Consider the following 17,747-nt stretch of genomic DNA (forward strand, 5'->3'; position numbering starts at 1 on the left):
TTGCCCTCTCCCACTCTTCATTCACTCTTGCATTCACACACTGGTGGAGGCAAACTACAGTTGTAGCCACAGCTGCCCTGGGGCAGACTGACAGAAGTGCAGTAATGTAGGTTTAAATATAAATATACATATTAATACAAAAGTATGTGTGCAAACCTGTGTTGTGGTGTACAAAAAGTGACAGGATGCATTGAGGTGATTAATTCTCTTCCACATGTGTGGACTTGACCCAACAAGAATAAATTAAAGAGTCTAATAGCAGCTGGAAGGAACGACCTCCTGTAACATTCCCTCAGACAGCGAGGTGGAAGGAATCTGCAGCTGAACTGCTCTTCAGATTGTCCAGTGTGTTATGGAGTGGGTGGGAGTCATTGTCCATGATTACCAGCATTCTGTCACTGATCACCTCCTCCAGGGTGCCGAGCTTCATGCAGACAACAGACTCAGCCTTCCTGATGAGCTTGTTCAGTCTGTTTGCGTCCTTTGCTTTGATGCTTGCACCCCAGCACGCCACAGCGAAGAAGATTGTGCTCACAACAGCAGATAAAACATATAGAGCAGCCTGAAATCAGTTTTGATTTTTTGATTTTGATTTTTATTGATTAGCATTTCAAATATCTCAGTGAAAACAGAACAAAGATCTACCACAAAGCAAGAAAGCATGAGACAAGGCTAATCAAAAGGTATGGCTGAAGCATTTGCTTATTACGCCAACCCTTTTCACAAAATATCTTTTTGCATGCAGCTCCTGCACACAGGGCTCGAAGCAAATAATAAAACAAAGCAAAAACCAAACAAACAAACAAACAAACAAAAAACAAGAAAAACAAAACAAAAAACTTTCTACCTTAGATAAGTAACTACATCAAAGCAAAGAATCAAGAGGGTTTTTTGGGTTTTTTTCCTCTTTTCATTCTTGATTTATATATTTTTCTATTACTCTATTTTTAAACATGTTTTTAAACAAGGAAAATGAACTACACCTTTTCAAATCACTGTCATAACTATTCCACAGGTTAACTCCTCTAACAGAAACACATCTCTGCTTTATATTTGTCCTTATCTTCTTTTTTTTAAAAGAAATCTGTTCCCCTTAAGTCATATTGACTCTCTCTGACTTTGAACAGCTTCTGAGTACTGCGGCAAAGCAAGTTATTTTGTGCTTTATACATTATCTGTGCCATTTTATATTCAACTAAATCATAAAATTTCAGGGTATTCAGATTAATAAACAAAATGTTAGTTGGTTCTATATAGTTTGATTGGTTTATAATTCTTATAGCTCTTTTTTGTAACTTGAAAATATGAAGAGTGTTCGTTTTATATGCATTACCCCATATCTCCAGACAGTAAGTCATATATGGAAGCAACAGAGTACAATAAAGTGTGTATAATGTTTTTTTTGTTCAGGACATGCTTTGTTTTATAGAGAATAGCAATGGTTTTTGACATTTTTGTTTTCACATGGTTTATATGAGACTTCCAGCTCAGCTTATCATCAATTATCACTCCAAGAAATGTATTTTCGTACACTCTTTCAATTCAATTCCATTAACCCTGATTTTAGATACATTTTTCATTTGTCTAGTGCCAAAAATAATCAATTTTGTTTTCTTATATTTAATGATAACTTATTTACATCAAACCAGTTTTTTAATATATTTAACTCCTTTTCCGCTGTAGTCAGAAGCTGTTCTAGGTTTTTTACCTGAGCAGTACAGAGTGGTACCAAACTGTTAAAATGTGTATTGTTTGCTGAGCAACTCATGTCATATTTCTCATTAAGCCTGTTTAATTCAAGTATATCTCCATTTTCATCCATTATATGTGTCACAGACCAAATTTGTTTTGTCATCCATTCTTCCACAAACATAGATTTCCCCCGATTCAATATCACCCTATTATTCCACAATGGAACATTGTGGGGACTGAAGTTATGTTTAAACATTAATTTCCAATTTAACAAAACTTGTTGATGAAATTTGGAAAGTTTTATGGGTAGTTTAGAAATTTCAAAATCACACACTAAAAGGAATTGGATCCCCCCAACTTTGTTGAAAATAAGAGATGGTATCAAGAACCAGATCTCATTATCATTTTTCAAGAAAGATCGTAGCCAATTAATCTTTAAAATGCCATTCATTATTTCAAAATCGATTGCTTTTAAACCCCCCTCTTCATAATCTTTTATCAAGTCCCTGTTACTAACATAATGATGTTTATTTTTCCATATGAAATTAAAATTCACCTTATTGATGTCTTTTATAATTCTTGGTGGGATGGCTGGGGAATAAGCTGGATAGATTAATCTGGACAAAGATTCAACCTTGGTCAACATTATCCTGCCGAACAACGTTAAATCTCTCTGTAGCCAATGGTTCAGAGTTTTTTTGCATTTGTCAATTGTATTCTGAATATTCTTTTCTTCACTATCAGCCATGCATTTATCCAGATTCCAAGATATTTGATTTCATTTTTGACAGGTATATCATACAAAGAAGAGTGAGAACAATTGTGGATACTCATGAGTTCACATTTGTCCAGGTTCAGGCGTAGTCCAGAAGCACCAGAAAAGATCTTTATTGTATCTAAGGCCAATGGAATTTCTTCTTTATTTTTTAGAAAGACTGTTGTATCATCGGCAAGCTGACTTATTATTAATTTGTGGTTATTTATGTCTAATCCTTTGATGTTTGAGTTTATGACAGTAATAGCAAGTAGTTCAGTGGCTACAATGAATAAAAGAGGTGAGATGCTGCAGCCCTGCCTGATACCTCTCTCCACCCTGAACCTGGAACATGTGCCTTCTGAAAGAGAAACACAACTATTAATATCAGTGTATAACATAGTGATCATATGCAGAAATGCATCTCCAAACCCAAAATGTTTAAATGTCTTAATAATAAAAGTGTGTTCAATAGAATCAAATGCTTTATGGAAGTCCAAGAACAACATAAAACCATCATCCTTAATTAGGTAATTGTAATCGATGAGGTCCAAAACCAAGCGGATATTATTTTGGATCAACCGTCCTTTGAGAAATCCTGATTGTGTCGGGCTAATTATTTTAGAAATACCTGTTTTTAGTCTTGTTGCTAAAACTTTTGTAAAAACTTTGTAGTCTGTATTTAAAAGTGTTATAGGTCTTAGATTACTTAGTTTTTTCTTATCTTTCCCCGGTTTTGGAATTAATTTTATAACTCCCTGTTTCATTGTTGTCATAAGCTCCTTTTGATTTATACATTCATTTAACGCACTGAATAATAGTAATTTTAGGTCTTCCCAAAAGTGCTTATAGAAATTAGTTGTTATACCATCTGGTCCCGGTGAACGATCAGATGCCATGCTCTTAATAGCAAAATCAAATTCTTCTATAGTCAGGTCTTCATCACAAATTTCTCTAAAATTATCATCAATTACTGGAATCCAATTACTGATTTTGTCAAAGAAGGATGTGACATTTTGTTCTGAGTATGAAGACTTATAAAGGTTACTGTAAAAAGTAAATACTTCATTTGAAATGCGTTTAGGGTCTGTATATTCCTCTCCGTCGATTATTAGGTTACAAATTGAGTTATATTCTTGTCTACGTTTTTCTAGATTGCAAAAATAGGCAGTGTTCTTTTCACCCTCTTCTATCCACTTGGCTTTGGATCGCAAATAAGCAGCCTTGGCTCTATAAAGGTACATTTCGTCCAATTTAGATTGTAAATTATTAATTTTTCCTTTTTCTTCCTCAGTCCAATTCAATTTGCCATACAGATTCATAAGTTCTTTTACTACATTTGATTCCTCTTCTTTTCTTTGTCTGTTTAACTTTTTACCGAATGCAATTGAGGTTTTTCTGATTCTAAATTTAAGATATTCCCATTTGAGTATCGGTGTATTGATGGCTTCATCATTCTGGATATCTAAAATAAATTTTTTAATAGAATTACAATACTCCTCATTTCTCAGCATCTGACAATTAAATTTCCAATAATCCTTAAATGTGTTGTTTTGGTCTTTGCTTTGTAGTCTCAGAATAATGGCGCAATGGTCACTTAAGGGACTGTTAGAGATGACTGTTTCCTTAACATATTGTAAAATTGAGTTGGATACCAACCAATAATCAATACGTGACCTGCTTTGACCATTAGGTTTGTGCCAGGTGAATTGTTTTACATCTTCGTTTAACACTCTCCATACATCTATTAATTTAGTATCATTAGCGAATTTTTCAAATATTGGGTTTTTATGTTCTCTTGAAAACTTTGAACGCCATCTATCCAACCATTCATCAGGAGTCACATTGAAATCACCTCCAACTACTATATAATCAGTAGGGAATTTGGTATAAAGTTCCTTTATAACTGTAGAAATTTGATGCAGCAGGTTCTTATTCTCTTGATCATTGTTGTATCCATAAACATTAACCAAAATAATCAGAGTATTATCAGTATTTAACACACAGGCAACCCAATGTCCATTTTTGTCTGCCATGTTGCACAAAAACCTTCCAGGACATCTGTTGAAACAAATAGCAACCCCAGCCGACCTGTTTGTACCATGACTAAAAAATATTTTATCTCCCCATTGTTGTGACCAAAATTTCACATCAGATTCCTCAGAATGAGTTTCCTGGAGAAAAAAACTATTTGCCTGTTGCCCCTTGCAGAACAGAAAAACAGCTTTGCGCTTAATTGAGTCTTTAAGTCCCCTTGTGTTAAAGGAAAAAAAAGAAATATTCGTTTTTAGTTGGAACACGGAACACATGAACAGCTTTAAAGAGGAAGTTTAGGAGATGGAGTAGGAAAATCTTGAGGTAAAAGTCCCATCATCCGAAATGTTCCACTGTACATTCCTTTCGTAGTCAGATGTCAGCCCGTACCTGGAGTCTCTACCCTGATACGTTTGCCTTCTATGAAACCAAAAGGGCCCCTGAAGCCTGCAGCCTTGCCTTCCTTCCGAGCCTGGTCGATTTTTGGCCACAACGCTTGTCTGGCGGTCATTGAGTCTGTCCTGTGCTCCTCCATCACAGTCTGGTATGGAGCAGCCACTAAACAGGACAGGAGCAGACTGCAGCGGACTGTACGGGCAGCAGAAAGGATCATCGGCACCCCCCTGCCCTCCATCCAGGATCTGTACCTCTCAAGAACCAGGAAACGGGCAGGGAAAATCATCGCAGACCCCTCACACCCTGCACACAGACTTTTTGATCTGCTGCCCTCTGGCAGACGGTACAGAAGCCTGCAGACCAGGACCACCCGACACAGGAACAGTTTCTTTCCCCTCGCCATCTCCCTTCTTAACAGTTGACCTGTCACACTGCTCCCACTGCCAGACTGCAACCGCACCTTATGTACATTTTGTAGTATTCATTCCACCTCATTCATTTCTGTATTTTATGTATATAAGTTTAGATTCGTTATTTATAGTTGGTTTACATAGCTTTGTGTATGTATGTGTAATGTGTATATATAGACACGTGTGTGTGTGTGTGTGTGAGATTTACATTGCTGTGCTTGAGAGCCACCATCTACCGGAACCAAATTCCCTGTATGTGTCTGCACATATACTTGGCCAATAAACACGATTCTGATTCTGATTCTGATTCTGGATCTCCAGTCCTCTGGGGTCAGGTCTTCAGCAAAGCGGATGCCTTCTTCTTTGCACACGGGAGAAGTCTTTGTTCGCCTCCAGATGTCATCTCTCACGGCACGTCTCACAAACAGAATAATGATTTGTCGATGCTTATTCTCCACCGCTCTTCCCACTCTGTGGACAACATCAACTGCTTCTTCCATCTTCATCTTTAGGTCCGGAGCAATCCTTCCTAGAAGTTCCACCACTTCTTCTCTGATATTTTCATTTGTTTTCTCCTTTTTCCCTTTGATACGAAGACACTATCTTCTTTTGTATCTTTCCTGGCTCAATACACGATCCTTAATATCGTCATTATCTTTTTTGATTGATTCCATCTCTTTTTCCAGGTGTTTTATTTTCTTTTTGCATTCTTGCAGCTCCTCTGAATTAAACTGGACCGATTTAGCGATGGAAGCCAGCATGGCGCTATGTTGTTGAATTTGTTCGCTAACTTCGTCCATGCGGTCATCAACACGTTTTCCAAGACTCTCAATAGCTTTCAGTATAGTGTCAGTGGATGTGTTGGAGTCATTATTACTAGCCGTACCTTTTGCTTTTTTCTCCATATGTGGTTTCTCAGGAGTATTATCAGGGGTTGTTAACAGTCTGTCCCTCTTGTTGCTGCTGGAATTAGCCGTTTCCATCGGAGCTGGGTAGTCATGCTCGCTGTTTCTCTGGGTTGTAAAAGGGAGGTTTTTCACTGCCGGAGGTTTCGTGTTGTTGGTTTTCTTCATGTTCGGGCTGAAACGTCGTCACTATAGCTCAAAGGAGTGGATTTTATAACTTCAAGATTAAAACATTGGGACTTTAGTGAGGAGTTCAGACGGATGCGACTGCTCAGTCCGCCATCTTGCCCGCCCCCCCGAGAGTCTTAGCTTACGTGTGTTTATTTCATATTTTCAGTTCTTACCCTCCCCGACTAAATCGGTTTCAGTTATGTACTGAAATATAAGAATGGACATTAGAGGGTTCTTTCAAAGAAAAAACTCAGGTAAATGTTATTTTATATATTATGCTTTGTATGTTGTTCAGTATATTTCTATGCAAAACAAGAGGGATTTCCGTACACAGCAGGATATTCACATTTGTAACCAGATATTTACATACACTTTAGGGAGAAAACATAAAACATTTTTACTGTACAACATCAATTTAGAGTAAACTTTTGTTTTAGATAAATATTGAAATATCTTTTGAATTAGTTAAATGTCAGAATAAAGAGAGACAGCTGTCTATTTTTTATCACTTTGATCAAATTTAGGAGCACATATACACTAAGTTTATTGTTAATTAATAAGAAAACTCCAGACGATTCCATTCTGAGCTGAAGAAGCTTCTGATAGGTTTGTAGAGTCCACTGGTGAGTAAATTGGTGGAAATGGGGAAAATCAAGAGATATCAACCAAAACACCAGAAAAACAACTGTGGAGCTCCATAAGTGTGGCTCAGTTTTGAATACAATTTGGTGTCATTTGCAATTAAGAAATACAGATAGTTTCTCTCTTTACTCTTAAAGTTAACAAATATGTTTTTTATATTTATCAATCTAAAAAAATAAACATTTAGTCTGATTTGATGTTACAATTAAAAAAGTGTTTGTTTTGATCTGAAGAGTAAATAACTGTGTTTTCAACTGTATATTTGATGATTGTCAGCACAAAGAGGGAGAGAGAGGAACAGAGATGAACAAGAGCAGGTGAGACACACATGTTAGTCAAATGGTTGTTTACCAAAAGTATCACCGTATCATAGGTACTCATGTATCTCGTACCTAGTGTTTCTTTTTAGGTTTGTTATTTTTCAAATTCTATATTTATTAAGTTATGCAGCTTGTTTGCACAACAAGGCTAAATAATTATATAAACGTTTCTCAATCTAAATATTGTACTTTGGTAGAATTAAAAAATAAGTGTAGTGCAGGTCTATGATGATTTTTAGTGCTACTATCATCTAGTTCTGATTCTGGTTCTGTCTTGGTTAAATCCTAAGTAGTCCTGATTTTGAACTGTTGTAGTCCTGTTTTAATTCCGGATCAGTTCTGGGTCTGGTTGAATTGGGGTTTAGTCCCTGTGTCTTGATGCAGCCCCGACTTTGTTCTGCCTTGCTGCTTAATTAAAAAACTAGTTTAAGGTGTCCTGCATATGAGATATATATTTTTCCCTATATGAAGTCATTCTTTTTTGAACAAAACTCAAAACAGAGCCAATTAATCTTTCAGTCATTTCTAACCCCCCCCCCAAAAAAAATCCCACATGCATACTACCCTTTAGGGCTAAGCCCTGGGTGTTTCAAATGTCTGGCTCCGCCTCTGGTCTTAACTAATAGTGAAAGGCAATGTCCCCACAACAAACATTTGTTTCCTCTCCCTCCCTTCTATCCAGGACCATAGTGCCATGGATGGAGGACATTTCGGCAGGCTCTTCATGAGTTTCACCCTATTAGCTCAGGTCTGGAGGCCATGGCGCTCAAATCCACTATCGACCTCACCTGTAACGACTACATCTCCGTCTTCGAGTTTGACATCTTTACAAGGCTCTTTCAGGTACGTCACAAAGCATTCAGAGTAGTTCACTGTAAAATTGCACAGTTTTCACTTTAATAACATTTTAGTAAAGGCAGTGAATTACACGAGGATGCTTAAATTTGTTTATTTGTTTAAATTTGAGTCCCGCTTAGTCTCTCCTGTGTAAATGCAGCAGCAGTGTCTGAACCCACTCGCATATGTTTTTCTGTAGTGTTGCCAGCGATCAGAGTTGGTGTTTGTAATTTTATTGCTGCTAACAGATCTTCTGTCCTATATGCATTATAGTCTCATACCTGATTTTTGTTGTGAATTCAACTTCAAAACAGCTGATGTACACAACATAAATAAAATGTTTGCATTTGTGAATCTGTGTCTTGTAGCCATGGTCATCTCTTCTAAGGAACTGGAACAGCCTGGCTGTTACACACCCTGGTTATATAGCCTTCTTAACCTACGATGAGATGAAGGCTCGACTGCACAGGTTCATCCACATACCTGGCAGGTAGGCCTCACAGATCAGATATATCCTATAATACTTTTGGGGGGAAAATCCCTACTGTATTAAATATTTTGTTGCAGGAGTTTGTAGCTGTTGGTTGAAATAACTCTCTCTCACAGCTATATCTTCAGGCTGAGCTGCACTCGGCTGGGCCAGTGGGCAATTGGCTATGTGACAGCTGATGGGAACATCCTGCAGACCATCCCGCATAACAAACCACTCTTCCAAGCACTCGTTGATGGATACAGAGAGGGATTGTGAGTCGCATATCATCAGGGTTAATGAACTAGTATTTAGTGTAGATTTATAGCACTATTAAACTGCAAGCTGTCAGGGGAGAGTATTGTTTTTCAGTCTACTGAGTACATGTTACTTTAGGTTCCTGAATTAATAGTGAGGAGGGTGGAGTCTTTGTAGTAGTTCCTCAAAATTTAACAAAAAACCTTACAAGGAACAGGTTGGACAGTGTGGATGAAATGGTGTCACAATCGATGTATAATTAACTAGTTTGTGTCATCCTGCAGAGAAACAAGCTTGTTTGTTTTTTTTGTTTTGTTTTTTAAGGATTTTATAATGAGAAATTGTTTGGCAGCCTCGATGAATTGTAAAAACATGGCAAGGTTGTTGCTTCTTACTGTTGATTTATAAAATCTGAAAATGACCCTTTTTTCGTGACTTGGTTGCGTTTCTGTGTGCCGTGGTTCTCCAGCTATCTTTTCCCAGATGGCCGTGCACAGAACCCAGACCTGACAGGGTTGTGTGAACCGTCTCCACAGGACCACATCAAAGTTACTCAGGTTTGTTTCTCATGTGCGTGCATGTTTTTAATGCAGAGAACAAATACAGATGCATAAAATGACTGATTTTAGGAATAAATCTCTACAGGATGAGAGTAACATGAGCAGCCGGTGTTGAACGGTCTCCCTTTTTCCCTCGTTTCTCTGTGTCTTTTATTACACTGATTTGAAGCAGCTCAATAAATCCTGACAGGGAGCTTCTTTTTCCTGCTGTAGAATTTTCTTTAAATTCAGTTTTTTGTGTTCAACGGTGCCTTTTTAAATAGGTCAATTAATAATAATAATAAGTCTTTGATTTAGATTCATTCTCAGATTGCAAGTGTTTTACTCCACTCTCTGATCTGCATGTTTAAACTTAAGTATAAAGTCTTTTATTATTATTATTTAATTATTAGCAGTAGTTCCTGCAGTAGAGGAGTCGTGTCATGTTCCTCAGTGTAACTGTTGCAATCCCCAAAGTTATACGTTCGGTTCTTTGAGCCATAAGATCCCACAGTGCTGCTGAGTTTTAATAATGAAAGTGTGAAACAAAGGGAAGCAAAAGAGATGGAAACTCCGGCTAAAACAAACAAACAAAAGAGGAAGGAGTCCATGAACGAACCACACCAGACTGTCTGCTTCAGGCTTCACCCCTAAACTACTTTTTTTCTTCTTCCTTTTTTAACTAAGAACCAAAAACAAAATCCAAAACAGGCCTGTAGCAACAGAAAGACAGATGGGAGGGACAGAGATTCCAGTTACTAACCATCAAGCTTCAGCAGCCAATCGGCACTAAGAATAAATCTAAAGTGAGATCAGGTTAACGAGGGTGCTGATAAAAACACAACAAGGTGACGACTGGACCAATGCACCGAGGTCACACGTAGCTGTAACTTTATTGTTTTATTAATGTTATCTTACAGTCAGTGAAGCTGAAGCACTTTCTTTTTGTACTTCCTTTAATAAAATCCTTCTTGTTACTAACAACTGTAACAACTTTTCCTCTTCAAACATAAAAGATTAAATAGACTTTACTGGCTGGGAACATAGACTTGCTAAGAGTGACACAAAGGACTTGTTTGCCCTGAGTGAGTGATTAAATGAATGAATTTGATGTGCTGTTTATTCTTGATGGACTTTGGACTTTAGACTTCCTTATACGGAATTTATTTTGATTGATGTTCACATCAGACGAACAATATAATCGTTGTCTTCCCAAGCGCAGTCGTGTTGTTCTCACTACTCTGCCTTCAGGACAGAAATGCTCTCCGGGCTAACGTAACAGATTAATTAATCGCAGCATGACTGCACAGTTCTTTAGACATAGTTTTTGTTAAAGTGCTGCTTCTGCAGATCTTTGATGTACAACATTTATTTGACATCTTCAGTTTTATTTACATTATAATTCATCCTATCCGGGTGACTCTTTTTGTGGTAGTTTTCATGGTTTCCTCCTTAAGCTTTCAGTCTTGAAAAGACTTGCAGCTGTAATTTGGATTTAAATCAAAGCAAAGCCTTTCACAAATGATGAAAGCTTCAGTCTGCTCCTTTGCCTTTACCTCCTAACCTTGCTGTGTCTTTCCGTGTGTGCATTTCAGGAATCGGAGGGTCAGGGCTGCCCGTTTTGCCGATGTGAGATTAAAGGCACGGAGCCTATTGTAGTGGACCCCTTTCACCCAAAGGCCACTGGGGCTTCCTTTGCTGGTTTCCAGGGGTCGAGCAGAGCAAAAGCCGCAGGCAACGAAGAGGAAGAGGATGATCGGCTGGAAGACCAGCAACTTATCATGATCTGGCTGGCCTGCACCAAAGTAAGACGAGCACGTACATATATTTAGACGCTCACTGGGTGCTTTATTAGATGCAGCTGTTCAATTGCTTATTAATGCACAATATTAATCAGGTAATTGCTACAACAACTCAGTAAATTTAGGTAATAGATATGGTCAAGATGACCTGCTCAAGTTCAAGCTGAGCATCCGAAAAGGAATGAAAGGTGATTTGAGTGATCCTTATCGTGTAAATATCTCTGAGGAATATTACAAGCACTTCAACCGCTACAAAATCTGTAAATCAATGTGTGGGTGTGCAGGTGGAGCGCCCTCCGTCTCCATCGTCTCAGCCGCCTCCGGTGCCTCCGCGACTGGACCTCTTACAGCAGAGGTCCTCCACCTCCCATAGTGCACTGAGTCAGGGAGCCACAGTCAAAGTAAGTACACGCCTGAGTGCACTAATAATAATGGATTGGATTTATATAGCGCTTTTCAAGGCACCCAAAGCGCTTTACAATACCACTATTCATTCACTCTCGCATTCACACACTGGTGGAAGCAGCTACGGTTGTAGCCACAGCTGCCCTGGGGCAGACTGACAGAAGCGAGGCTGCCATATCGCGCCATCGGCCCCTCTGGCCAACACCAGTAGGCGGTAGGGTAAAGTGTCTTGCCCAAGGACACAACGACCAGGACAGAGAGCCCGGGGATCGAACCCACGACCTTCCGGTTACAGATATGCTTCCCAACCCCCTGAGCCACAGTCCCACTAAAGAGAAAAGACTTTGAGACCGACTATCTGTGGAAAAGAATTCAAAGGGTGGAAAAATAGTTTTTAGAAAAACACTTGCGTTGGCCAAAGGTGCATTCAAGACTTGCTGGTCACTGAAATATTCTCACTCTGAATAGTGCCTTTAAGAAGAGCCCTGTGCAAACATACACTAAGAAGTTGAACCAGAAGTAATAACTGCTCAATCATATGGAAGTCATATGCAAAGTGTTAAGGCCAACACCTGCTGCTGGGACACAAACTTCATTACAAGCGCAGTACATTTAGGTCAGAGTAATATCACAAACTAACCACCTCCTATTACCAGCTTTAACTCACTTTTTATATCAATAAATACACGTATATGAGTAGCTAACGATATGAATATCTTCTCTAGAAAAGAGCATTTATAGTTTTAGTTGTGATCAAAAGAGCCTGTGAGATAAATCTGTAATGAGCCCGTATATTTAAGTCAATATTTCCTAGAAGCCTTGAAGTTGTCAGATGTCCATTTGATAGTCAAAAATAATCATGTGTTAATGTGGCTGCAGGTTCCTGGAAATTATGTGAATTGGCTAAGTGTTGGTATTCACAACTGCTCGACTGTTTGCCTGTGACTTAAAGATTAATAGTGACGCCTTTTTATTAAACCTCCAGTGTGCTGCCAGCCCTGCTAACACAATTATTGTTATTACCAAAATAGGATGTGTGTGTGTGTGTGTGTGTGTGTGTGTGTGTGTGTGTGTGTGTGTGTGTGTGTGTGTGTGTGTGTGTGTGTGTACTTGAGTCTTCACATCTCTAACAAAAAACATCCTGTCCTGTGTCTTCTGACCCAGATGGTAGCCACTCACAGGGACAAGCCTCTACCTCTGCCTCCAGCACTGAGAGAGCCTCCCCCTCCTCTCCCACCGGAGCGCCCCTCCCTGGTCAGCCAGGAATCCAGACTCCAAAGGAGACCCCTCCCCTCCACCCCGGACCAGCCAGCCTGGGCAGCAAACTACATGGTGCTACGCCCTGCAACGAAGGCCCCACCACAACAGGGCTATATGGCGCTGTCTTTAAGGGAAAAATATAGATCTTGGGTTGTTAGAAATACCAGCAGATCAACAAACATGCTCAGACCTTCCGGCAGGTAATAAAATGTGCTTATGTGTGTGGTTATGTAATTGTATAGTGAATTGCAGAGAAAAAAATCTCGCTGGGAAAGGTTACAAGTGACTTTCAAACAGTTCGTAGAGTGAAAAGTGAGAAAGTTGGTCTATAAACAAGTTAAAGGGATAGTGTGGAGCAGGGAAATTATTTTACTGCTATTGGTAAATAATCATCATCATTACTATTGCATTAATAATATAATCTGCAGCATTGATATTGTATTCAGAGGTTTAAACAGTGTGTGTCTTTCAGAAAGACTAAGTTGCAGAGAGTTTGCAGAAGTGAACGCAGAGTCTAAGTTATTCTGAGGAGCTGGTTAGACGAGGCTATTTGAATTACTAGGTTATTCAAATTGTCTTTTATACTTTTATAGTCTTTTATTAAGTTTTCATTAGAGGTTCTTGATTAAAACATTTGTGACACACAGTAATGCAACCCTCAAATCTGAAGCTGTGTATTTTGTCCAGCAGGGGGCTCTCGAGGTTCCCATTCCTTAGAGAGAACTCTCTTTCACTTATTTGCTGTTTTTCACCTCCTTAAATAATTTAAAGGACAGTGCTTGAAGATGAAGGCAGCTGGATCTCAGCTTGTCTCTTTGATTAAAATGATGACAGTGTCTAAAATGTAGGGAATTCGAATGGATAGGAAATCTGCTTAAATTTTAAAACTCGAAAGCTGAAAGTTGTGGTGTGAGCCTACAAAGATGCCTTCGCTGGTTCCATGCACGACTAATTAGGCTTAAAATGTGTAATATTTGGAAGCATTCATACCTCTGTGTGATTGGTGGATTTTTGTTTGAAGCAGAGCTAGATGTTTAGCGGTCTATTTGTGAAGTTAGCATACTGAAATGATGAACTTTTGATCAGAGGTTTGGTGATTTAGCTTACAAAGGGTAGATTCAGTCATTGAGAATATTACCTTCTCTGTGAGGATTAGTTTGTGTAAGAGTCAGCCATAGAGGATCGCCAACAATGGCCCTTTTTAAAATCTGCTTCTAATACTTTTTCCTTTCTTTTTGTTTTTTGGTGATGTAGTGTTACCATGGTAACTAGACAAAATTTCAGATTATGAGTTAAGTGTAATGCAAATAAGCCCTGCAAGTCAGCTCAGGATGCAGACTTTCCAGGCACACCGCTCTGTCCCCAACCACCTACAGTTCAAACCTGCTGTTTGCATGGGGCATCCTATCAGAAGAAAATTGACTTTAAGGGGACGGTGGCCTGAAAGTATACATGGCTTTATTTATTTATTTAAAATCATGGAAAACTTTTTGAGTCCAAGAGTAAGATTCTTTAAATGAAAATGAGCACAGTTTGTTCCCCTTTAAATGATTCCTCTATCTCTCTCCGTCTTGCTGTGTGCCTGCAGTGAGGTGGGGGACAGTGACTCTGAGGACCCCCAGGTTTACGAATCCATGTGTAACATCCAGGCCCAGGCCGGCTCGTCGGAGACGACACAGAACTCTGAGCTGTGTAACATTCTCAGTTTCTCACTTCAGTGTATGGGAAGTGCTTGATCATTATGGATTACTAACAGTAATCACACTATTTGTTCTAGTAGTAGTGGATAAACTGACATCACAGAATTAAGAATATCAGGGTAAAACCTCATTTTTATTTACTTTTTTCCCCTCCAAGACCATCCTCAGCATTCAGCTGTTCCACAGGACAAAAAGGAGGAGGCCAGTGTGGAGGATGTTTACGAGTATGACTTTCCCAGACCAGTGGTCCCTCCTGCCCCCGCCAGAAGAGCCCTATCAGATATCGGCGGCCCTTCTGCAGCCTTCAGCAATCTCAACATAGACTCTGCAGTAGATCCCAGTATGTGTGGGGTTTTTTTTGTTGTTTGTTTTGTTTTTTGTTTTGTTTTTTTCCCCCTTTTTAATTTCTAATGATCAGCAGGTGGCGAAATTTCTGGTTGCAAAAAGGGAGTTGTGGTCATTAGTTACGTCGTACTGAACACAGCGTGATATATATTTTAATAGTGATCACCAGTATGCTCAGCTTGAGGCTTCAAGATGATGCACGAAATAAACCGGTGACATCCAGTTCTCGTGTGCAGGCTGTTGTCCACGGTATTAATGTTGTTTTATTGCGCATTTTTCCTCAGGCTGGAAATAAAACAAAAAGTGCCAAACAATTTTTTTTGGCATTGAAGCTAATCACAATTAAAGAAAAATCAAAAAGTCCAAAAAGAAAAGTAGTCTTAGTTAGACTCAGTAGCAGTGGACAAATGAATATTAATTTGAGAAGTAATTGGGCTACACGAATGTAACTTGAAACTTCTTGTTTAACTTTGGCTTCAGCAAATTACTGCTTTAACCACACTGAAATCAGTGATGGAAATTGCTTTCATAGATACTCTAACCACAACGTGCTGCATGTCAGGCCAGCTTGTGAAACTGCTCAGGCGAATCATGAGGTCAAAGTTACAACAGAATCCATCGTGCCAGGCTTGAAGCTATGTGCTTCTAGAGGAAATACAGGTAGTTTGGACCAATCAGCCTTCTGTTAGGAAGCCACATTCATTCTAGGAGCAAGTGTCACTGCTTGGCAGTTTGCTTGGTAACAGTTATTTTGAAGCCAGAACTTTAATGTCAGTGATAACCTAAAGGCCTTTTTTCCTGCAAGTTTTAATTCTGTGACGCATGCTGCGTTTCTTTGCCTTTCACAGACTGTTACAGATGATTTATCCAGTGTTTTAGTTTTTTTTAGAGTGCGGATACTTTAAGTTTTTAAGGACTTCCTAAATGTTTCTGTTTCTCAGATGTTTCAGGTTAGCAAATGTCTGGTTATAAAGGGAACTTTTAAATTATTTTTCCCACAAATCATCTGTTTGAATGTAAATGTGTATTTGATGTGTTTATTTTGTATTTGACTCATCACGTTTCTTATTTATCTTTCATTTTCTCTCATTTGTTTCAGGTATGTTTGTAGCAGGCGGCGACCCCGAACGTCCCCCAAAACCTCTCCCGCAGCGAGCTAACTCTGACCGACGGCCTCGTCCGTTAAACCGCAAGCCACCTCCGCCGCCGCCAGGCCTCCCTGGCCCCTCCTCATCTGCCTCCCCTGTTCCACCTCTGACTATTCCTCCTTCAGGTCCTGGGGAGATTATGTGTGGAGGACCACCAGGTGGCTCCACTCACACCCAAGTTGAAGGGAAGTGTTGGGGTGGAGATTTTGGCGCTTACTATATGTGAAGTTCTGAGAGTCAGTTAACCCTTGTGTGGTGTTCATATTTTTGTTACTCAGCCAGTGTTCATGGGTCTGGTGGACCCGCTAGAGTTTTGGCTTTCCAAATTAACACTATCAAACAATTTTATGTTAAATTACTCAACAGATGTTTACTTCATCCCAATTACAAGCCATATGAACAGCAAACATGGTTAATTTTTTCCCTTTCCCTTTGTTAGATCACATTTATGAATTAATGTGCTTCTCGTTTTTTGTTTGTTTTTTTATAAAATGTTATAAAAAAAAATAAATCAGTTATAATCAAGTGGAGTGAGTGGAAAGACACAACACATTTACACGTGAAGCAATATGTTTCACAACTAAATGGCATCAGCTGCTCATCAATGGTGACATTAGGCCCAGGGTTGTAAAACAGGGGGAGGTGGTGCACACACTTATCCCACACTGTCCTGATGGCAGCTAGCTTGTCTCTCTGCCGTCGAGCTGGTCTGTCGTCTCGGTTATCAAAACGGATAATCCTGGAAATTTTGTGGAAGTTTTCCAGAGACATTGATGCACGGAAAGGTTCTTGCCGGTTTGTGCATCCCACAGGGATTCTGTGGATTCCCCTTCGGACCTGAAAACTCCTGCAAGGATAAGAACCCCAAAGTAGGCCTTTGGGGTTCTTAGATGAATTTGGTCCATCTCCTTCCACCTCTCTCCAAAAAAAACACCTTCCTTCTAGTTTACTGCAATCCAGAATAATTTTCTGGATGGAATCTGGGATGAAAAGCTCAAATGAAGACTTGATGTCCTGCACATGAGTAACTGTCAGCCGTTGGCCCTGGCTTATCACAGTAGCAGCTCTGCAGGGTGGCTCATTTCTTGGGCAAGAAGACCATTCAATTTCACCAGTTATTGACATCCATATTTCTTCACTTGCTGTCTGGTGGGCATGTTCTGGTCCTGGAGCTGGCAGCAGATGGGGTACTCGTCTTCGTTTTGTTACTAAACGGTGCTCAACCTCATCCTCTTCTTCAAAGTCCCTGTCAGACTCTGAATTTTCAGAAATGTGAAATATTCTGAAACCTCTTTGTCAACATCATCATCCGAAGCCCCTCTCTTTTCCAAAATCAATTGGATGGCCCTCGCAGCAGATAATCTTTTGCCATCTTGATCAGTTGTGATAAAGAACCACACTGGCAAAGTCTTATTTATAGTATTATGCCCCTAATTTTCAGGTGGGACAGGGTATGAGAAAATAAAATTTGGATCCCTCAAGAAAGAGATAAGAGCAGACGGTGTTGATAGTTGAATTTTCAACAATGTTGCAACTTTGTGCGGGAATGGGAGGGGAAGAAAACACTATCAGCAGCACCAGAAAGGAGAAGGACAGAGTGTGGGAACACAGGACCTACACTTTCAACACTTTTATTAGACCTGGGTCCAGTGGACCCGAA

General features: G+C 39.4%; 2 protein-coding genes across 3 annotated transcripts; both read left to right on the forward strand.

Moving 5' to 3' along the window:
• The first annotated feature begins 8,001 nt into the window (after positions 1–8,001).
• LOC120722524 (E3 ubiquitin-protein ligase CBL-like) lies at positions 8,002–11,624 on the forward strand. Its single transcript, XM_040013537.1, has 5 exons — positions 8,002–8,167; positions 8,530–8,651; positions 8,768–8,905; positions 9,358–9,500; positions 10,934–11,624. Exons 1-5 carry the CDS (start codon positions 8,084–8,086, stop codon positions 11,257–11,259), a joined length of 813 nt encoding a protein of 270 aa, XP_039869471.1. The 5' UTR covers positions 8,002–8,083; the 3' UTR covers positions 11,260–11,624.
• A 791-nt stretch (positions 11,625–12,415) lies between these two features.
• On the forward strand, positions 12,416–16,326 carry LOC120722511 (E3 ubiquitin-protein ligase CBL-like). Of its 2 annotated transcripts, XM_040013522.1 has the most exons (4): positions 12,416–13,094; positions 14,483–14,586; positions 14,752–14,934; positions 16,039–16,326. In XM_040013522.1, exons 1-4 carry the CDS (start codon positions 12,667–12,669, stop codon positions 16,311–16,313), a joined length of 990 nt encoding a protein of 329 aa, XP_039869456.1. In that variant the 5' UTR covers positions 12,416–12,666; the 3' UTR covers positions 16,314–16,326. The 2 variants fall into 2 exon arrangements, with proteins under 2 accessions (XP_039869456.1, XP_039869457.1); XM_040013523.1 differs by lacking the exon at positions 12,416–13,094 and having other exon boundaries at positions 14,118–14,586.
• The last annotated feature ends 1,421 nt before the right edge of the window (positions 16,327–17,747 follow it).

Source organism: Simochromis diagramma, unplaced genomic scaffold (genome assembly GCF_900408965.1).
Source record: "Simochromis diagramma unplaced genomic scaffold, fSimDia1.1 OVJJ01000641.1, whole genome shotgun sequence".
NCBI classification, from domain to species: domain Eukaryota; kingdom Metazoa; phylum Chordata; class Actinopteri; order Cichliformes; family Cichlidae; genus Simochromis; species Simochromis diagramma.